The following is a 24,113-nucleotide window of genomic DNA, read 5'->3' on the forward strand; positions in this document are numbered from 1 at the left end:
TCTATGCCTCCTCTAAAGCAAACCCTGCCACATGGGACTCAAACTGCACAAAGCATTGAGCCGTCCTGGGCTTAGACCAGCCAGTGCTCCATCAGTTTTCTTAGAGTACTATCATTATTAGACATGTCTTGACAGCTGTGGCATGCAATATTATATTGCTAGGTTTCATTCAACGTTGTACTTTGAAATGTGCAATTGAATGCCATGTGAAATCGGACCTCCAGCTTGGGAAATCTGTCAGTACACAAGTCGGAGATTTTGCCAAGATGAGTGAGTATAATGTTGCATCACCATGGTGACATCGAGATGTAGACAATTAATGAAAAACTTTCACTTTTAAGCTAATGAAATTCATCAAATGAGTAAAATAGAAATGAAGTTGGATCTGACTTTGGAACGCAGCAAAAGAATGTGCAAAGTAATGCAGCGTTGCATTTAAAGTTGGGAGTTTGAAATTCTGACTTGGGGTTGAACAGAATGCAGCATAATTGATGTCTGATTAGTCAGGTCAAATCAGTCTTTATTTATATAGTGCTTTATACAATACAGATTGTGTCAAAGCAGCTTTACAGTATTAAACAGGGAAATAGTGTGTTGATAATGCAAGTGTACAATAAAAAAACACTCAAATGTAGTAGTAACTGAAGCTATAAGCCTAGCTATAAAATTACACGTCTAACATGTAACTAGAAATTTTTATTACGTAGAAAAAGATACTGTTAAAACGATATTAAAAACCTCTTGGCTCCAAGGGATACAGGATTCTGTGAGCTCATATTAAAGGTCTGTAAAGGTGAGAACCATTTAGTGCTACAGCAGACACTGAGCAATTCTGACACTTTTATAATTAAAGCTTATGAAAAACATTATGTTTAATACAACAAGCACAGCTTGAGTCTGAGTAAATTGACTTCTATGAGTACATTAGCTGTATTTTTAATCACACAGTCTGTGGTAGCAATAAAAAAATACTTCTCATATCATGCTTAGTTGTTTAGAAGTGAAATTGCATTGGCTGTGCACTAATACTGTAAATGCAAATAAGTCTAATGTTGCGCCGTCCAATGCAATAAACCAGAGTGCTTATCTTCTTCATCGAGCAAATGTCTTATTCTGAAAGACACTTTTGTGTTTCTTAATTAAAAGAACCCGAGACTCAGAAAGCAATAGAAACATTTTCTAATTAACTCAATTGTGTAAGTGTCTATTGTCCTTTGGGATTGCGGAGCAAGCATGTGCTCTTCAACTTCAAGCAGCTATCTCTCGTTCCGCCCTGCACATGCACACACAAACTCTCAACAGGGGAGCAAAAAATGAGGTTTTGTAGCTGGACCGTGTGACTGCACAGAGAGGAACATAATTCAAATCCAGCACCACTGTGGTGCACAATTCAAAGCCAAACACAGCTTAGAACAATGACACGACAGGAGGTGGATGCCAAAGAAAGTCTGCCATCTCACTACTGCTTTTAAGGACGTGAGAGTCCTTCTGGCTCGACCCCATCCAATCGAGTGTGTGAATAAGATCTTGAGCACACTCATTCGCGCTCCACCTTTTCCACATCAGCATCAGACTTATCAGACTGGGCTCACACAAAAATCTTACCAAGCTGCTTTAGGAAGCCATGCCAGGGAATCGAGACAATAATGACTCTGAGATTAGCATCTTAGATTTACAAAAGAATCTTATCATCCGCTTGCAGTGCAGGACTGCAAAAGTTTGGGTACCACATTTATAACTATGACTCATGAAAACATCGTAAATATGAATGTACTTTATTGCATGTGCACGATTGTACTTTATTCTGCATATGATGGAATTCTCACAATGAGTTTACTTTTTCAAAACCTTTAATGAACACAATTATTTCTGAATTTTATGATCTTATTCAAGTATCTAAGTGCTGGTTGAATTATTTAATCTGCAATGAGTTTTAAAGATGCAAATACATTTTCACAACACACAAATAATAATAAAAAAAAAATACTTATGCAAAGCTACAGGGTGAATCTCATGAAACTTGTCAAGAACATTTCCATTTCATATTTCAACTGAAAGAAAAAATTAAAATGGACAAAAAATGGAAGCCTATTTAATTAACTCTATTTTTTTGCACTGTGCCATCATTTTCATGAAAATTAAGTACCTTTCTCTCAAACCCAATTCACATTTCTCATTATAATGCAAAAATGATCATTATATTATTACACAATTCTCATTATCGTTATATTATTTAAATGGTGAAGTATTTATACACCATGTTTTTGCCATGCCTTTAATTTAATCAGATTAAAATAAATAAATAAAAAATAAAAAATAAATAAATAGTAGTGACATATTTGAAAGAAAATCTTCTTAGTTATCACACAAATAAAATAAAATTAACAATTAAAAAAATTTAATGTATTAAAAAAGCTTATTTTTCGTTATATGAAATATAATTTCTACATATATTATTATATTTTTAATTTATTATTTTTTCATTTCTGACTGTAAGGTGAAATGTATGGTAACTTAGACATGTTTTCATGACATTCATCCTTCAAGCAATAAAAATATTATATTTATAAATAGTCAATTTACATAAATCACAACAGTAAGAGTAAACTGGTCATCAGCAGTAGTGGCACCATGCTGGGATTCTCTTCGGGCAGCCTGGGGCTCATTACCCTACTGTTTGTCTGATCAGAATGTAATGTGAGCATCTCTGACCAGCGAGGTTGTGTTGCCTGCTAACGTGAAGCTAACAGTAACATGATCTATCCCCAGGCAGCATGTCGCAGGGCCGAGTTACCCACTCTCACACTTGTTAACACACCAAAACGGAATGAGAAACTCAATGTCTTAACAGGCATGATTTGACTGAAAGAGCGCCGTGATTGTTAGCGCATGGGCCAAGAGGGGAAATAATGATCCATCGGTGTAATACACCACACACTGGCAACCCAAACTAATGTGTTTTGACAGCACGCTGTTGGTCAATTAACCCTGGTACTAGAGCATGTTATACAACACGAGAGAAAGACAACCCTGTTGCTCTTCCAAATATACTCTCTGCGTTAAGGAAAATTACTTGGATGTGATTTATCATGCCATGTGGTTATGCTAAAGTCCAGCAGATGGGCAGTAATTTCAATTTCCATTTAGTAAAGTTTCAGTGGCAAAGGAACAATCTGAAAATGGAGCCTGCCTCATGAATATTAATTGTGATGTAATATTCACCTAGTATTCGAGACTGAGATTCTAAAAAGCAGGTGAGTGGCCACTAACCATATTAGGATTACAGACATTTTTTTCTTTTTCTTTTTTTTCTTTGCAAAACTAAGTCTAAATAGTGGTGGAGACAAACCTAAGACGTTCTAAAAGCAGGTGAAAATGTTTGAAAACCTGAATTTCATATTAATTAGAAACTTCATCAGGTTTTCATACCATTGCCGAACAACCGAGCAACATTGTATCATTTAATGTCCTTCCCAAACACACCACGAGACTCATATTAGAAAATATTTGAAGGGAAAAAGAAAGACAAGTGTGATAACAGTTCATGTGATACTGCAAGCAGATTCATATCCTCCCTCTCATATCCTCTGTCAACAGCATCCAGATCAGATCATATCTTTTGTTATTACAGATGGTGCTGTTATTTGGTCTGTGATGTACGAAGCGCTCGGATGGCGAGTGACACCAATGATGAGACTCTGACTGAAAACTGATAATATCATTAATTATGGTGCTGAAAATATCAGGAATGACAGCTATGAGGGACAACAAACAAACCAAAACCCTCATTCTCCATCTCATTTGTCTGTTCTCATCTGTTGACTGCTAATTGGACGTCTGTCATTCCATTTATCAAGATAATGTGTTTAGTGAGACACAGGGAACAACTAACTGAAAGAAACAAACTTCACTACACGTTTCAGTAGCAAGACAGTAGATCAGGTCTTAAATAATAACAAGCGACTTTTTTTTAGTAATGTAAAGCTACGTTGCTGGTTTTCGTCACATGGTATTGTGCATCAAGTTGTAAACTACTGTTCAAATGTTAGTGGCCGGTAAGATTTTTTTTGTGCTCACCAAAGCTTCAATTATTTGATCAAATATACTGTAAACAATATATATACATATTTTCCCCCAAGATCCTTTGACAAATAGAAAGTTAAAAAAAAACAGCATTTATTTGAAATATAAATCTTTTGTAATATTATAATTGTTTTTCTTTTAGCTTTATATATTACAATTTTGAAGCTGCTTCTCCTACATTGCAGGGAAAATGTGTCTTTTTGCATAAGTTTGTTTACTACTGTAATGCAGTTTTAACTCGTTTTAAATGAGATTATCTCTTTCTTCAAACGGCTTTATAATTCGAAGCAGGCAGACGGAGAGGGCTGGGGTTTTATTTTTGTTTGTTAACATAATTCAATTTCAAGGGAGCAGGGTTGACAGGCCTGGTAACCTTCAGACGTCCTCTGGGGTGGTCTTGGGGGCAGCAGGGAAAGGGGAAGAGAGGGAGATAGGATTAGGTCAAAGGTCATCAGAATGGGAGGCCTAGCTGCTCCATCTGTCAGGCTGTTGGCTGATGATGTGTTTGGCACTCTGCTCCAGTTCGCCTCCTGTTGCTGACTATGACTGAGGCTTTCTACACACTGACAAACAACACAATCCTGCTAAACAACTGATATACATCACAAACATACATGGAGGACTCACAACTTGTCATGTCTTGGCATTTCTGTAGCTAGTAGAACATGACAACAGAGCAGTCACGGTAATGAGTTCCCAGGAAATACACATAAATACTGAAACATGTGTGCATTTGAAGCAATTGCAAAAGGAATAAATACAATGTAAATGACTTGACGCAGAGATTTAGCTCATGGCATACTATATGCTCAATTTCATAATGCACTGCTATGAACTGAGGGAAATGGTTATTTCAAAAAGAAACATATCTTTAAAAAGTAACTAGAAAATGGTTTCATTTAATTAAAAACTTTCAGACAATATTTACTGTATTTTGTGCCAGTTAGAGATTATTACATGCTGAAGTTATTGCTATAATGAGGACAAAATTAAGAGAAATGTTGATTTAAAAAATATTACTATGTAATTTAGTAGAGGAAAAGTATATTGGGTCGGGTGACCTCGAGACCAGACTTGGGGTCCTTTCCTAGTCATTTCACGATCTCTACTTTCTTATCAAAATAAAGTCAAAAGAGCCTAAAAAACATATAAATATATAAATTATGTATATAAATATACATAAATATTTGATGCAAGTTAGTGAAACTATTTTCTAGTTATTTTTTAAGATAGATAAGTGTCAGACATTTGGACCCGTTTTGCCCACGTAGTTCTTCCTGTGTTTCCTTATATGGTCTTTTTCCTGTTCTTGTTTAGTTTGATTGCATTATGATTCCATGCACCTCAGTTCCTTATTATCCTGTGTATATAAGTTCCTGTCTGTCTCTTAGTTCTTCGCCGGGTCTACTCATTGTGAACGTCTTCCTTGTGCTCTGTGTCTCTCTGTTGGATTATTAAAGACTCTCGTTTTGTGAAATCTCCACGTCTCCTCGTCTCCTAGTTCCTCTTGTAAGCAAAGTGTGCAGAAAATAGTTGAATTAAAATGAACTTTTGCCCAATATTTGTGGATGCTATACACGTGCCAGTTGCAGCTTAGCATCATGCTAATGTCAGACATTTTTTGCAAGTCCCTCGTGAGCTGCTGTCTAAACGAGCATTTTAATTCAGATACTAATAAGATTTCATTTACAATATAGCTGCCTATGCAGATGGTAGACAGCTAGGCAGCTCACTAGGGTTTGAAACAGAGCCAATCAGTGTATAACAATGTGACAAATCATAAGACAAAATTTTTCATAGTTGTGATCCAATTAAAATGCAAATACATGTAGATTTCTTGCAATAATGACAATTTATAAAATTTGATCCCATTAATTTGTAGTTAATGTTCAAAGCACATTCCCAGTTAAGTTCGCATTTTAACGAATGAAATGAACATTGATTGTGGTGTTTGATAGAACATCAGAAATTTGCTGAGATCAAGGGGCATTGTGTTGGGGATCTGGGTACCCAGTGTTTCAGAGGCTGGACAGAGTGTGTTCATTATTCACAGTAATTGTGGCAGAGCTGAATAATGTCTCAAACTGTCTCTGTGCAGCGAGGTTAATTATCATCGAAAACAGATGCCATGAGCTTGAGTAGCAGAGCGTTGGGAGAATAACCAGAGCTGTTGTGTAACAGTCATTTTCTTTTGTTGCTCCGAGTCAACCAAGCTGTGTAACCGCAGCGGTGCGGAGACCTTTCCGAGCCAAGATGGTCGGGTTCAAACTGTTGAACCTGTCAACCAGCCTCAAGGCTTGAGGGGAACGCTCTCAAAGAGAGCCGTGACAAAGCAAGTGTGGCGTACTGAGAGCTACCTGTCAGAGTGATTCTACACGCAGGACCGTTTGTGACGGGTGCTGTAGAACGGATGTGATGTTGTGTGACCGTAAGGGTTGAGGGAACGTTAGTAATCACAGGTTATGGATAAACCCTTTTGAATATATGTCACCATCTGAGACTTTGTGCAAATTGGTATGAAAACAAATTACCTGTTCATTTACATTTCCCCTTGGTCTGAAGTACCAGGGAGTAATTGGGTGTTTCTTTGTTTCTTTGGGCATTTTATGTTCCTAAGGGTGGATTTTTATTAAAACTGATTTTTTTTTTCTTTTTGTTACATACCTTCATTATTTATTTTTTTCAACTTTTCAAATACCTTTTTATTGCCCCACCCTTATGCCAGACACAGACTTTCAATCTTACATTGTGAAAATGTATTATAAAAGTATGAATTATTACATTTACATTTCCTATTTCCACCACAACCAACAATGTTCTCCTTTTAATATTTTTTATTTTTTTTTTTAAATCAAAAGGTATCTTGTTCTCTTGTTTACCAAGAAGAAATCAGTGTCAGTGTTTTCAGGACATATGAGAAATGTGAGGAGAACAAAGAAAAATAACAGAATGAACAGAGAATTTTTATTTATGTGTCCGTTTCTAGGTGTAAATCATTTCATTTTGTATGTATATATATATATATATATATATATACTGTAAATGCTATGAAATTATCCTTAAATAATTTTTCAGCCATTTTATTCCTAAAAATACTGTATATAATGCCATTTCCATCACAAAATGCTATGAAACATATCGTTTGAAACGTGGTAGGAATGACAGTGGTGGAAATGTTCATTTCAGGAATTAATTTACATTCATTTCAGGGAAAAAAAGTCACAAAATTTACTTCTACGGTGCATGCAAATTAAACTAGTGAGTGAAAAGTATGTTTTAAGAAAGTCTTTTTTAAAGAGCCTAGGCACTCAGTTCTGGCATGGAAATAGATGTCAAACAGTATTCATCTTCATGTTTTGCCTACATACCGCTATGACAGAAAGGCAGAAGAGTTAGAGTAAAGTACATTTTTATCCTCACTACGCAGCATCTATCTGTGTTCCTCTGTTTTTGCTGTGCTAGATGGCAGATCGTGACAGGTCCATGCGTCTTACTTTTACAGGCGGCACCTGCACTTTTTTAACACACTGGATTGTATTGGCACAGAACAGCTCAAGTATTCTGCATCTGGACTCGCCCATTCATCACTAATGCAGGTGCGTCAGGGTTCCTGGATGCCCCGGTCAATACAGCACCCATCTCCCAAGGCATTCATCAGCCCAGCCACCGGTTGGCAAGGAGACGTTTGTGTGATGGAGGGAGGCGGCTAAAACAGTACTTTAAGCCGCTTTAATGGAGTGTCTTTTTCTGGCTGGATCTCAGAAGGGGCATATCTGTCTGAGTCAAATGCGGCAACCCTTTATTTTACAGTTGTCTGCAGGAAGGCAAAGTGATAATTAATGTGGTGAATGTGTCTCCAAGTGTGAAAGCAAGGGTGGAAGTGAAAGTGTACATGTGTGAGAGTGTGAGTGAGAGTGGGAGCGAAGTTCTATGTGTGAAATTGAGTATGAGAGATAGAGAGATGGGTAAAATGACCAGACACCTATAGTAAGGTACCGTAGGTGTAGAAGAGGATTCAGATCTTTCTCAGGTCTTGCCAATGGTGTCACGACAGGCGCAGCATCCTTTATGTAGCTCTAAATGTAATTCTGCCTTCACCTCTGCTATATATATGAGTAAACTTTAGCTCAATACTGTGGTGGGCTGGTTGTCAATTGTGGGGAAAAAAAAGCAAAACAAAACATGCTTATAAAGGTGTTGAGAAATTAGCTTAGCAACATTTTAAGGTTAAGCTTCTTGAGCACTTCTCATTCATTACAGCTTAGAAAAAGTGTCTCAAATCAAAAGAAAGCGTTGTATCCATTCTGGGGCTCAATCAATGCCATTCAGGGGCTAATTTTCAGTGTCAAATGAGGCTTTATTTTGGTTCTAATACTGCATTAGAAGGTAGCTGGATATTAACAAAATAAGTTTATTAGTTTGCCAAATTTTATGGAGTTTCTTTTAAATTTTGGTTTGTAGCTACTTGCAACTAAACAAGAATTATTTTTTGTTTTTGTTGTCTTTATGTTTCACAGAGAACGTTGCGAGTCCATTTGTTACCAACAAGAGTTACCATTTGTTGCACACTGGTTTATTATTGTGCTGCTTTCAATTTCATATTTTCCTGCCCCTTCCTTTAATGTCACACACAAAATGTCTGTTACAAAAAAAAGTAACACCTGAAAGTGCTTTATTCAGGCTTGCTCATAGTATCAGCTAAGTAATCTCAACATATTTTGCTCCAAGATAATTATAATTTGACCTTAATATCCAGTATCTAATATAAAGAAAAAAGAAGAAGAAGAAAAAAAGAATCAATCCCTGGGACATAAAAGCACCTAGCTGAGGAAACACCCACGCACAAACAGCTGCAGATGTTTCAGTGTTTACTTGAAAATATGAATGAGTGTACAGTGAATTGGTTGGTGGTTAGATGCCTGAATTCAGCTCCATGATTCACAGTGAGAGTTGCAGTGTGTTGTGGACCGAGGCACAGGGCACTTAGACAAACGAAGGCACGCAAATAACAAAACTAATTTACTTGCTTATTTACAATTAGAATGAGAAGGAACATGTTTGGTGGCTGCCTGTTTCTCATGCTCATTATTTTTCACCACTGGGTGAACAATGGAAAGTAAAAAAATGGAAACAAAATAATCAAAAATGGATCTGTCAGACCTTGCCAATCCCTATCCATACTGGGGCTCAATCAATGCCATTCAAGGTTTAATTTTCAGTGTCAAAATTATGCAAAATGAAAAGAGCAAATATAATCAAGTGAAGACCTTTGAGTGTTGTGTTAAAAAAATTCACTCACGTGGGATTTTGTGCAGTTCATTCATGAACTTGTCTTTGACTTTGGAGAACATCTCATCTTTGGTCTCGTGGGGACCGGGTCCTGCTGCCTTTGTGCTGTTGCCCGATACCTCAGGCGCCGCACTAGGCGCAGGGTTTCCCACCAAAGCCTCCCTTCGACTCATCGCAGGATGTGGCAGCCAGGCAGAAGCTAACCCAGGAAAGACAAAAGAGGGTTACCCATATTATCTGGAATATTAATAAGGAAAAATCAGGTGCACATTCACAATTCTTCCAATATCTTTGTATGTTGATAAATGTATTCCATAAGGATTTGTAGGTGCCAACAAATATGGCATGATAAATTTATTTTAGACAGCTACAGGACAATAGTGGGACTTTTGATTCATTCCACTGATTTGAATCTTTTGATTCTGTTAACCCTTTGAGCGGTACGGTCCCACATATGGGATTTTTATTTCCGTGCCCCTGGGAGTACGGTCCCACATATGGGATTTAGAACGTTCGGTGATGTCACATAACTGCCAAATTCAAACTATGGTTTCGCGAGTTGGCTGACACTGAGCCAGAGAGAGATGTGCACTGCGCATCACAACTATGCAGTGTTCTTAACCACATAATGCATATTTTAGGTTTCAGACATTTAAATACACATAAGTACTAGTAAAACAATACATGTAGAGTTTGTAAAATACACACATATGTCTATGGAAGCAACAATAACAATCCATTCAAATTTAATTTGCCGATGTGTTTTATTCATATCAGATACACATAGTGTAAGTAACTATAAAGTTCACTCTATTCTTCACCCAGTTCACCGGCCACTTATTACTTGTATTTCGGGAGAAATTGATGAATTCACGTGCTGCAAATCCGACTGACAGGACTCTCTGAACTGCGGTGCGAACAGACATGGCGGAGCCCATCTCACGTTACAGATCACGATCAAGATCATTTAGAAAGCTTTTTAAACGATAAAACACACTCATTTACACATATTTGTGAATCGGAATATCAGATTGTTCATGACATTGTAAGCAAGTTTGTGAATATTTTAAATAAAAAAGGAAAAAGGAAATAAAAGCGATCCATCTGTCATACAGTGTTATTCTGGCCGCGGTGTGTCACGTGACATGCATGACGCGTCGCCATGGAAACAGTAAGGGGAAGCGTTCTAAAATAACGGTCACCTTAAAAAAAACTCACTCTGGGGGGACCACTAGAATATTTTGAACTCACCACTGAAAGGGTTAAACAAAGGTTTATTCAGACTCATCTCAGTGAAAGTTTTTGTAGGTTACAGCAATGAACATGTAGGTGGCGCCAATGAGTGTCTGAGTATTATAAGCGAGTCACTGAATCATTCACTCAACTGTCACTCAACTAATTTCGAATTCCACTGTTGAAGCTAACAGCCAAACCTTGATGAACAGGAAATGCTCTCATGTGGAACTGAATGAACATGCCCTATTTTGTTTAGTCATTATTTGTTAGAAGATTCTTGTTCACAATTGATTATTCATTCATGAACAGAATTCTCTTATATATTGAGTCTAGTTCAGACACAAATCACTGATTTTTCCAGTGAAGGGGTGTATTTGTTAACATAGCTTTTCAAACAATGAAATACTCTTTCACAGGCCACACAGGAAATTGCTCAAGTCAAAGCAGTCTTTACAAAGGAAAACCAGTGCATTAAGTGAACTTAAGTCGTTCACTAAAATATTAGTTCAAAAACACTGGGCTGTTCACAACACCACTAATGGGGGATATAGATAGAAGCAGATAACGGGTCAGGAAGTGAGAGATGGAGTGAGAATGAGAAAGATGAAAACTCCAGTGTGTGAGCGTCTAATTTAGTGTGCGAGGAAGGTGGAGAATGAGGTGTGATTTCAACGGGAAGCCTCGACTGCAGCATGGACTGAACGAACACGCTGTGAGGTGTGTTTAGCTGTTTAAACATCCTCCCATCCATCCTTCCTAATCTCTCGCTTGCGTTTACTCAGTCCTCTGTTCATTTACTCACTCGCCTGCCTACAGACTCTCTCTGCCTCACCAGTTCATGTGCAGTCAGTGTTATATCTCTCTCGCCAGTACCGGCATGACCCCAGGAAGTCCTGAAGGCCCACGGTAGGTCGTAGAATATGTGCTGATGAACAGCGAGCAGACTGTGAGCCTTGTGCTCTTCTAGCCACAGGACATGTAAGATCTGCCCATTCCCACACAGCTGGTGTCGCTGCCATTGTACCTGCTCTGTAATTACTGCCATTGTCAATCACACAGATGGAATAATAATAGATGGAATGAATGTGGCAGGTATGAAACCTCAAAGTTTAGAGGAGTCAGAATGAACTTGCAGTAAGTTTAATTAGACTTTCTATTGGGTGGAACAGCTCTCCTCCCTTCTCTGCAGGTGACTGTCCGGAAACACTATGAAACCATTGGAGCTGTTGTCTTGAACAACAGCTGTTGTCATTGCTGTGCTCATGTCACTATGGTGACAGCAGGACTGATGCGTAGTGGGTTTCTTTTAGTTTGAGAGAGCGTTCAAGGGCAAACTAGAGATGTAATTTCAGAAAATGCTTTAAAAACATTTCAGAAAATGGGGTGCTTGGTGTTTGGTCTGACATTTTGTATGAGCTATCAGTATCAAAACAATGGCCAGTGCCTGATCAGTCTTCCATCTTAGACACATAACAGCTAGATAACCAACTACAAAAATCATATAGAAACTGATTTTGAACAGCTGGATGGGTAACCAAAGCTAGTGTGGCATAAAACAGTTATAAAACAGTTGTATACTTTTTTTTCAGGACTCTTTGATGAATAGAAAGTTCAAAAGACCAGAATTTAGCTGAAATGGAACGTTTTTGTAACATTATAAATGTCTTTACTGTCACTTTTGATTTACATGCACAGACCGTCTCAAACTCCATCTTTGCATATGCTGTGAGTCTGAGTTGCTTAAAACGTTCATCTGGGAACACTGTGCACCATTCCATCAGATTTATAAGGTACTTGGACAATCAAGATGCCACCGCAAATGGCAGCCATGGCGTTGAGCTCCGCAATTCTTCTGCTGTTTTTGTTTGTTTGTTCTGTGTTTAGTCATTCTTCTTCTATACGTTTTACCAGAGACGAACTCCTTAACATTAAGCAACACATCCCAGACTATATTTTTCAGGTCTTTGATTATTCAGACGTCTTGATGGACATTCTAGTCTGAGGTGCAGCGGTGCTGTTCAAATGCACATACAGACGCAGAAGAGGGAAGCGTGTCGGCATTTTTCTCCTCAACTCTGCTGCATTGTGCTTCACTGAAACCTGGCTGAGTGAAGCAATTGCGGACAATGCACTTCATCTGCTGGGCTTCCAGCTGTTCAAAGTACGCATCTCTTTTAATCATTTTTTGGAGATTTTAACAAAGCAAGACTTTCCCATGAACTGTCAAAATACAGACAGCACGTTACATGTCCCACTCAAGACAGTAACATATTGGATCACTGTTACACCACAATAAAGGATGCATATCACCCTGTCCCACAGGCAGCTTTAGGGCTCTCTGATCACTGCCTAGTTCATCTCATACCAACCTTTCAGACAAAAACTGAAATCAACTAAACCTGTATTAAGGACTGCTAAAAGACGGACTAATGAAGCAGAGCGGGATTTACAAGCCTGCTTCGACTGCACTGATTAGAGTGTTTTTGAAGCTGCAGCCACCAATCTGGATGAGCTCACAGATACTGTAACTTCATATATCAGTTTCTGTGAGGATATTGTAACGGGGTGAAGAATCACACGACAAGTAATCTCAATCAATACCCCGGAGGGTGGATTTATTGGTGTGATGGGTGCTAGTGAGAAAGGTCCAGGTAGGTGCTCCGGTGCCGTGAGTGCTCTCTTCCGTCTTCCCAGTGCAGAGGGTCCGTGCAGTGCTCCTGTGGGGCTGGTCGGTCACACGCTGCTTTCTGTGGGGAAAATGAGAGGGCGAGTTAGTGCTCAGTCTCATGGAGGAATCTCCTCGATGGCAGGGCTTGCGTGGCTTATGTAGCCGCCGCCTGATGAGGTGCAGCTGTGACCGATCAGCCTGTGATGATGATGGCCAGGTGCTCCTCGCTTGTTTCCAGGGCGACGCTGATGAAGCCTCGGGACGCTCGTCACAATATGTACATTCCTACCAGGGCATTCCTATCATTCAATAATGATAAACAATGGTTTACTGAGAAACTCAAACAGCTTCGTCATGCCAAAGAGGATGCTTACAGAAGTGGGGATAAAATCTGACTAACAAAAAACAGACTAACAAAGGAAATCAGAGTGGTTAAAGATAGCTACTCCGAAAAGCTGAAAAAACAGTTTTCAGCCAACGAACCGGCGTCAGTATGGACTGGTCTGAGGAACATCACCAAGTACAAGACACCACCTCCACAGTCTGTGGAGAATCAACAACTGGCTGACAATCTGAATGTGTTTTACTACCGGATTGAAAAGCCCAGTCTCACACCCCACCCCCGCTCTGATCTACACTTCACACATACACCTACCCCACCTGCAAGTCCCCTCAGGCGCTGCTGAAACAGTTCTACTCGGCCATCATTAAATCAGTCCGTCCTGTGTTCATCCATAACTGTAGCTGAACCAAACCAGACATTAAGAGACTACAACGGACAGTCAGGACTGCTGAGTGGATTATTGCTTCCCCCCTGCCCAACCTCCAAGATCTTTACACCTCCAGAGTGAGGAAAAGGGCTAAGAAACCCTTTGGACTTTTAGACCCCACACACCCAGCCCACTCTCTCTTTCGACACTACAAAGCACCGACCACCAGAACAGCCAGGCACAAGAACAGTTTTCTTTCCCACAGGTTATATTCAGTCTGAACAATTAAAACTTTCCATTTAATACATTGTCCATTATAACTGACACATTTATACATAGCATCTAAAAATTTTATCTTTGCAAACTACATAAACTGTACACTTGTAAATAAAATATCTGTACATTCATTAAAACAATTATATATGTTTTTTCTCTATATTTCTACTTCTGTATTATATTGCATTATTTCATTTTCTGTTTTTCTTATATTAGTGTTGTATTTCATCTCTACTGTGTAATTCCTATGTATGCGTGCATCATGTATGTTTGCAATATGTCTGTACTTTCTTCTGCACTGGAAGCTCCTGTCACCAACACAGTTTACTTGTGTGTAAACATACTTGGCAATAAAGCTCTCTCTGACTTCCAATTACTTGATTAATACTCAGAATAATCGACCAATTACTCGTTTACCAAAATAATCGTTAGTGACAGCTAGGGGTTGCACAGACTAATCGACTAATCGACTTCAATGCTCTGCCATGACGCTTTAACCTTGACGTCGACTAGTCGCTGGTCCTATAGAGGGCGCAACAGGATAAGAAATCTTTGAAGGAATTCCACATTTACGCTCCGTACTTCAAAAAATCTGAAGTCGTTCAACCCCTAGTGACAGCTCTATTCACAACACATCTTTTTTACTGGGATATCCTCCACCTCAGTATAAATAGTATTAACAGTAGACGCCATCAGTGTACCGTATTATAGCCACAGCACTTTTTTATAAGGGATAAAGATGTTGACTAACAGCTGGTCAAGCCTGTGTTCTGCTGGCCACAAACTGATGCTAATGACTTCACCACACCCTAACCAAGCTACAGAATCTATGGGGAAGTGTTTACATATGTACACAGCAGCAGCTGTGTGGTCTGCTGACACAATAGGGTGTGAAGAGCACAGGATTCGACAGCTGTGGCACTCACTAGATATGGCTAGCTTTGGTTATGCATCTTAATTCAGTTCAAAATCAGTTTATATGGTATCTACATACCACGTGTTTAAGATGGAAGACTGATCAGGCACTGGCCTTTAAAAAGCTAGTTGTCAAGTCTGGGCTAGTCTGGTTAATACATGGTATGCTACAAAATGGACAAGCAACTAGCATTTCTCAAAGTTTCACATTGCAAATTTGTCCTTGTAGCGTATAAGAGAAAAAAGTTTGTATAAGGTTGGTTGGGTGGTTCCTTGCAGAGGAAGGTTTCTGGATCACGGAGCTTGACAGGAGCTTCTGCTGAAAGTCGAAAGGTGCTGTGTGTCTTTTGGAGCGCTGCGTCACTCTCGTGATATGATGTGGGTGGCAGTTGAGCTGGCAGCCAAGCTGAACTTTGGGAAGGTGGAGGAGGATGGGGAAAAAAGAGATGGATTTTGTGTGCTTTTGTTTGTGTGTGTGTGTGTGTGTGTGTGGGTATGTCGCACATATGAATAGCACTGCCGCACACCTGCGAAGCTAGACTGCTTCACATGGTGAGTCAGAGAAGTCCATTATAGACCTACACAAAAAGCCATAATTACTCACAAACGGGCAGAGGCTGCGCAAGAATGTCCATTAGGCCATTACTATTTCTATCACACAGACAAAAGCAAGTTGCACGTTTAAGAGCTAAAACAGCAGGATACGAGAGACTGTAGGAGGCAACTTTGTGTAAATCAAATGAAAGTGCCCAGTGAACAGACCTCACAAGGATTACAGCCCTCCATCCAAACAGCAAAACAGACATTTTAAAGCAAAGCTCACATTTGGTAAAATGTAGCAAAGGCATAGACACTAATCATCCAGACTTTAAAAATACATAAAATGGTAATAATGTCTCTGCAGGTCTCTATTAGATTTCAGAGCTCTAATAGCAGGAGTAGTTCTTGAATTTGGAGATTATTTTGTAGTGTGCCTTTGAGATGAATGATTCATTGAAAACATACTCTGTTTGATTATTTGCATGTACAGAGCAACTCAGAAATAAGTTTTAACACAATGGCTAAAGAACATGTTCATTTCCAGATGCCATTCAGTGAACAAATCAGACCTTGGGAGGGCTGGTATTACTAACCATAGTCTCACATTGCCAGACTTTGAACTATCAACATAAGACATCATCTACTTTGCAACTTATTCTAGGCAAGCACAGACATTTTGATGCCGAAGATGCCCAAAATTCGACACTAAAATATAATTCTGCAGCTGTATTTTTTATTTTTGGATAGGTTTGTTCCTATGTGCCATTTTGGGGTAGGTTTATCTGAAATAGTTGGTGGTACCAGTGTGGATAAAATTATAAATGCACAGCTTGATATGCTGTATATTAACACAGAATAAATAGATGAAAATATGTCTAGATTTTGTAATGAGAACTTCTTTCTTTCCAAAAGTAACATGTACTAATTATTTCACAAACCCAACCAGCAGAAAACAGTTCTCTTTCTTCATATCTAATTAACTGCTATTAAGTGCCTCAAACAAAATTGATTATCTTAAGAATTTACGCCACCAACCTGCCAGACCTTGACAAACCTGCCCCAAAGTCTGGTGGGTTAGATGCATTAATTTGTGAATAAGTACAGACTGAGCCACTTAATTGCAAGTAAACTATACAAATTACACTGACTGCATAATGTGCTTCCAGGATGCACCATACTCTCTTTACCCAGCCCAGTGTAGGCTGTGGCACTGAGCAGGTGTAAAATCCTTACCCAATTACCACTCTGCCAGATGGCACAGCATGGCTTTCATTGCACTCGCTCCTGTGCTCTGAGCATCAATCCGCGCTCCTCTTCCTCCTTTCCTCGCTTCCTGCTTCATCCCCCCATTTTCCCAACTGGGTTATGCTCCTCCACTGAAACTTCCACTGCTGCCAGAGCAAAACTACAGCTCTACACCCTATCCATTTCATGCAGTAATACACACTGAGCATTGCTTTCATGTATGCTGGATTGGTGCTTGAGTTGCTTCTACTTTGGTTGGACTCTTGGTTTCTCACTTATGAGGGTCCCAGAGTGTATTTTCTGAACTGTGGCACTTAAAACTGCGTCAGAGTGACACCTCAGCTCATAACCACCCGGTCGATAAACTTTAGTCATGTTATCAAGTGAGGGAGGGTAGGTGAGGATGCTTGGGCCCATGGCTTTGCGCTTTTCTTTCATCATGCAGGAATTAAAATAGTGGTGCAAGCACACGCCTTTAATCACAATGAATGTCTTTCGCTTTGGACTTTCATCTTGGCCGTCTATATGTCCTGGTTTAAATTCGGGGCTTAATCAAGCATGTAATCATCAATTACTTCCACTTAACTGGAGTTGACTTCCATTTGTCACCAGCGATGCAGCCCTGCAACATGTTTATTGCATATTAAAAAACAAATGCATGCATAATGCAATCAAGGAATGGTAGTGTGGATTTGCAACCGAGAGAAGACATTTCATATTCACTGATTCCCTGAATCTCAATGACGGATCAACATGTGTGTCTTCGCAAGTTCGATTATGTGTTTGAGTAATTTCCGTGAAATACTTGCAGATGCACCAGTCTCTCAGCACTGGGTGTGAAATGGTGTGGATGGCAGTGATTTTGATGGAGTTGTCATGAAAATGTCTACAATTACATTTAGGTGCTTTTGCATGTGTATGTATAAGTAACATCAAAACGTATTCATCTAGTTGATTACGTATTGTTCTGCTGTCATGCAAAGCCCAATTAAAGTTTAAAAGCCTTTTAAAATGGATAATTATGACTCTAATTGGATGAGCTACATTCAAAGCTGTAAATCGCAGATATGTACACACCTGGAACAGCATATAATTTGAATTAGACATATTAATGTGAAACATTGCTATGTTGCTTGGCAACTGTACAGTTACAGTAGGCTAATCATTTGTATTACTTACTGAAACTAATATAAAATTATTAATAATAAATGAAAATACTTATTTTATAATAGCAACATTGCCTCCCTAAAGCCTAGGAACACCCCTTACTGTACTAAAACAAGTGTAATACAACACCAAATTATTATTTTTTTCTTTTTTAAATGACAAATCTTGAAGATTAAGAAGTATAACAAGAGTTTGAGACAAAGTTGTTAGCAAGAAACAAAGTGGAAAAAATACCTAAACTGTCGTAAATGTCATCTAATTTGGCAGAGCAAATTTGCATTGGGGAACAGGTGAAAATTCCATCTCAATGAGGGTGTTGAGAAAATAAATTACTAATTGTGGGGGAATGAATGTTCTTGAACACATATTGTTTTATATATAGATGTGTTTAATTTATTGTGTTATTGAAGGGAGAGAAAAAATCAAAGTGTTACAATTTGGAGGTGTAACACACAAAAATAGGAACAAATGCAAAGTGGAAGGTGATTACTCTCTGTTCTGAATGCTTGTGTGAATGTGTATGTGTATATAAAAGGAAGCAAGTGAGGTGAAAACAGTCTGATCTCTATTTGATGGCTTTGGTTTTTGATGTGACTGTATGAAGCTCTTTTTTCTCAGAGGCCCATAGTACAGTGATTGAAAAATATGTATTGTGAACTGAACTGAAAATAATTTAGATAATAGCATACATCTACATTTGATATATACTATAGTAGAGAATGATAACCATAATAATATAGCATGGTTTCTCAAAGAATACCCTAGTATTACCATGATATATGTCTAAAAGTACTTTTTCAACAGTTTACCAGACAAGTATATCTCCCACATTCATAAATATGATAAAATCTGCAACTTACCATGCATAACCTTGTCTCTTTCTAATGTTGTGTTTGCATGAATAATACATGCGGTTGTAGATAGTTGACTGTACAAAGTGAGTCAACTACAAAGGAAAAGTTCAAACCAAATCATTATTTGAGCTAGCAGTGAGGTGCGTATCTCAACTGTAATGACTCTGAGTGGGAAGGGGCTAATGGTGTGGAATCGTTTTGTCGAACAACAGGTCAGAAGCAGAGGAAGTAGAAAAGAACAAAGAAAAGGGACACATTTGGTTGTGTCTTAAAAAACACTAAAAAATGTTTGGATGAATGCTATGGTTTGGATCAATAGTACAAATCAATGAGATGAGAAAGAGAAAGAACGAGGAGGAGAGATGAAAAACACTGGTAACACAAAGTGGCAGAGATTGGATGTTACAAGCAATGAACAAGCATGAACATGGATAAGCAGCTTCAACCTCTCAATGGCAACAACAACAATCATGTTTTCTGTAGTTATATTTGATTATATAATGACCCATTGTAAATAAATATTGACAGTTAGCTTATTTGGTTCTTCAATAGATTTTTTTAGTGTTTAATCCACCAAAAATGATAGTCAAACTTTTCCTTTAGAGCATCTTTTCATTAGCCTTACGAAACATTTCCCCAGGAAGAAAACTACCAAAATACCAAAAATAACTGTCTGTAGCTTTATAGATAAAGTGTGTAATTTCTGCACCACTAGCATCACAAATATACACAAAAAATAATGATGATTTCACACAGGTTTATAGTTTATCTTTATAAGAAGGGATGCATTAGTATTTTAATGTCAAACTCTTATGTTTACACAGGTACATTTTAATCTAGTTTTGACGCCGGCATTCATAATGTTGTGTTTCATTCAAAGATAATGTTCACCAAGATGTTCAAATTGCTTTCCCGTTGGGATAAAACAATAATCATAGCAAGGAAAATCTTTAGATCCAAAGGGAGAACCAACAATGCAATTATATTAAAATGAAATTGAAAAAAAAAGAACACAATTAAAGGCTGTATGAAAGCAAATAAATAGTTCACTGGTGTTGCGTCAAACAATTAAGAGCACTTTATTGAATTGCATGACGCTTATCAGACAAACAATAATTAAAGCCTCTAAAGTGAATGCAATTTCATTTTATGATCAAAACAAGTGCTATCTATGAAGGAACAGTACAGGAACTATATGAATATGCAAAGTGCATACTAAAATTAGTAGATAATTAGCATCAGAACAACAGTTTAAAGGCTGGAATACACTACATAACTTGTCAAATCTGAACAGATTTTAAAACATTAGGCATCATACATATGCCGAAGTTGTAAGTAGATAAAGAGGAAAAACTGTGTATCATAAACTAAACGACTACTAAACACACTACCAGACTTTCAAGTTGTTCTGATCATAACAAAATCACGGAGAAACATGCCTCCTTGCTAGGAGACCCGTGACAGGTAAAAACAACGTGTTCTAAAATCAGCTCAAAATATCAAACATGTTTGATATCCTCTGACTGGATGGAGTCAGAGTCTAATGCTAAAATTCAGAGTCTGTTACCATCATACACTATGTGATTTTCTATGAAATCTGTCAACTCAAATCTGCAGACTGGCTCTGAATTTCGGCAACTAGCTTCGACATGTCGGGGCCAAAATCTGGGCAAATATTGTGTAGTGTATTCCAGCCTTAAATGTTTAGTGAACTAAAGGAACACTATTAAGGGATTGTCTCTATTCTATAGTGAATGTATGTTTTCATGAACTAGAGAAGGAACAAACTGGAATGTCAAGGGCAAAATATACAATATGAATGTATAATTCACTTCGTTTTCAGCAAAACTGGCCGATGGGAAAATTGTAGTAATTAACCTCCAGGAGACTTTAACTCTGCTATGGGACATTGTGACATCTGTCTGTACAAGCACTTTAACAAATATAAAGGCAAAAAACATAATTTTCAGACAGTAAAATTACATTTCCCACAAAGAAATTCTGGGCTATCTGTCTGTACAATCACTCCATCAGGCCAAACCTAGAAAGAAACAAGGCTGACCGCTGACAAGGCACTGTTAGTGGCGGCATTTATATGTGATCAAATGAGTGAAATAGAGAGAATTGAAAGTAAGATAAGAGCAGTAGAGTCCTTCGGTGTCCAGGGGCTGTGCTTAAGTCCCCTGCAGTCCATCTCTAGGGTAATGAAAGTGGAAAAGTTATTAACCTCGCTTTGCTGCAGGGCCACTGCCTCTCTATTTAGCCCATGCACAAAATCCCTCCCTTTTTCAATTACCTCTTGCTACTGCGGAGGATGATGAAAAACTCCTAAACTCCTCTTTGTTGCTTATAAACTACCCCAGAAAAAGGACTTGAGACAGCGAATGCAGAATAGTATCAACTTGGGCAGAAAACCCGATGAGTGTGAGGAACCCTCAGGGCATCGCTCGCTCATCAGCTCACAGCTGCTCTCATTTATACCCTTAGCAAGTGTAGATAATGAACATTTGGCTGAGGTGGGGCAGATCTGCTGGGAAAGAGGGTACATTTGGGAAGCAAGAAGTGATGGGATTAATACAGACAGTTTTTTGGCATATGAGCATTTTCATAAGAACAAGCCAGCTGTTGCCTCATCAGACAACTTTCGTCCCCATGGAAACTCAAGTTCAAGTCAACTGTGTTTTTTTAACACCCCGGCTTATTTGTGACCAAAAAGCACCAATGATTTATTTATTGATATGACCCCAGTCAAACACTCATGCTATTAGTCATCCAGTGTAGGCAATGGCCCCAGGCCAGTATGGTTTTTTTTTTCTTGTTTTGAAGTAATTGTAGGAGCCCTGAGCCTCTCTCATGTATACCCACACACACACATTTAGTGGTATAAAGGGACAAAGAGTGACGTCTCATGTGGAGATCCTTCAGGAGCTGGCATCATGGCCACTGGCATCAAGCTGGGTGTATGCACATATATATGTATACGTGGGCAGGTGAGTCAGCAGGTCAAAGAATAGCTTAGTGCAGGCAACAATTAAATAAACATACATTCACAATGAAGATTGACAGGTTTGACAACATATATAACCACAAAATAAGTTATGCAGCCCAAGCCTACAACAAATTGATCAGCAACTTTAAAGGGAAGTGCAAGTTGTCAAATCTGAGTGTGTGATATTATGATGTTTTCTGAAACGGCATATGAGACTTGTGAGAGTCTTTTTCTCAGGAGAAACATGTGAGAAGCAGGAGAGTCTCCATTTGCTATCTATTTAAGTTCACTGCTGTAGGAGAAACAATTGAAATATTAAAGAGATATCATTTGTTATTTTTAATATATTTATTAATAATTATATATTAATAAATCAGATAAATAAATCAGTGACTTGTCTATCTACCATGTGGAACTCATTTCACACAGCTCTCCATTTTGTACTATGCCTGCTGCCATTTTACGACACTGAGGTGAACAGACACAGACTATGTGGGTTAAAAAAAGATGTTTAAAAAAAAAAAAAAACCCAGGAAGGAGGACAGAAAAAGAGACAGGGAGAGGGAAAAAACGACAGCAGACAGTGAAAGGGGGCAGGGGGGATAGGAGAGGCCAGGACCCTTGGGGCTAGAGGTTACGGTTGTGCTTGTGACTGAGTGTGTGTGAGTGAAAGACAGAGAAAATAATTGATTGGTATACCCTATTACTTCTCTTTTTATTCTTTACAGGTGGTTGTCAGATGTGATGCAGTGTGTGCTAGTAGATTACGTTTGGACCAAGGACTTGGCCTCTCTCGTTCTCTCCCTCTCTCTCTGCCCTTCTCACCTGTGATTTACAGTGTCTGTAAGAGCCCTGTACACCTCTCTAATTGAAAAGGAAAGAATGGGATGGGCTAAACTGTCAGTGCACAGGACCTGACCCTCCCACGCCACTGGTCCATCTACACTGGCATACAAGATATAGGCTTAGGATAGAAGCCACCAGTGTAGGCAATGGCCCCAGGCCAGTATGGTTTTTTTTTTCTTGTTTTGAAGTAATTGTAGGAGCCCTGAGCCTCTCTCATGTATACCCACACACACACATTTAGTGGTATAAAGGGACAAAGAGTGACGTCTCATGTGGAGATCCTTCAGGAGCTGGCATCATGGCCACTGGCATCAAGCTGGGTGTATGCACATATATATGTATACGTGGGCAGGTGAGTCAGCAGGTCAAAGAATAGCTTAGTGCAGGCAACAATTAAATAAACATACATTCACAATGAAGATTGACAGGTTTGACAACATATATAACCACAAAATAAGTTATGCAGCCCAAGCCTACAACAAATTGATCAGCAACTTTAAAGGGAAGTGCAAGTTGTCAAATCTGAGTGTGTGATATTATGATGTTTTCTGAAACGGCATATGAGACTTGTGAGAGTCTTTTTCTCAGGAGAAACATGTGAGAAGCAGGAGAGTCTCCATTTGCTATCTATTTAAGTTCACTGCTGTAGGAGAAACAATTGAAATATTAAAGAGATATCATTTGTTATTTTTAATATATTTATTAATAATTATATATTAATAAATCAGATAAATAAATCAGTGACTTGTCTATCTACCATGTGGAACTCATTTCACACAGCTCTCCATTTTGTACTATGCCTGCTGCCATTTTACGACACTGAGGTGAACAGACACAGACTATGTGGGTTTAAAAAAGATGTTTAAAAAAAAAAAAAAAACCCAGGAAGGAGGACAGAAAAAGAGACAGAGTGAGGGAAAAAACGACAGCAGACAGTGAAAGGGGGCAGGGGGGATAGGAGAGGCCAGGACCCTTGGGGCTAGAGGGAAAAAAAGCTCGCTCAAAAAGATCAGAAGTGACAAGGTGAAGCAGAGCATGATGGGATTCCACTCATCCTGTTTGGTAATTTTGAGAAGAGGCTTATATAAGTGTTATGAATACAGCAGCAGATACATATAAATCTATAATACAGGCAAAATAAAGCAACAACCTTAAAAGTACTTTTCTTAATAACAAAGGCAAAATGTTAAAACAACCAGTGGCGACTGATCTTATAAATGAAAACACAACGTTTCATCTTATTTTGCACTGTTAACTTCCAGAATGAGCATGGTACTTCACAGGAAATATATATA

The 24,113-nt window shown here is 38.5% G+C and overlaps 1 protein-coding gene across 2 annotated transcripts in view; it reads right to left on the reverse strand.

Annotated features, from left to right (window-relative positions):
- Positions 1-24,113, reverse strand: part of LOC107680026 (synaptotagmin-1-like) — a 76,373-nt gene that overhangs the window by 28,031 nt on the left and 24,229 nt on the right. For both annotated transcript variants that reach the window (XM_016475771.1, XM_016475770.1), the window contains exon 2: positions 9,383-9,571. In XM_016475771.1, coding sequence (XP_016331257.1) covers positions 9,383-9,545 — 163 coding nt within the window. In that variant the 5' untranslated portion in view covers positions 9,546-9,571. The remainder of the gene's footprint in view (positions 1-9,382; positions 9,572-24,113) is intronic.

Source organism: Sinocyclocheilus anshuiensis, unplaced genomic scaffold (assembly GCF_001515605.1).
Source record: "Sinocyclocheilus anshuiensis isolate Anshui unplaced genomic scaffold, SAMN03320099.WGS_v1.1 scaffold200, whole genome shotgun sequence".
Lineage (NCBI taxonomy): Eukaryota > Metazoa > Chordata > Actinopteri > Cypriniformes > Cyprinidae > Sinocyclocheilus > Sinocyclocheilus anshuiensis.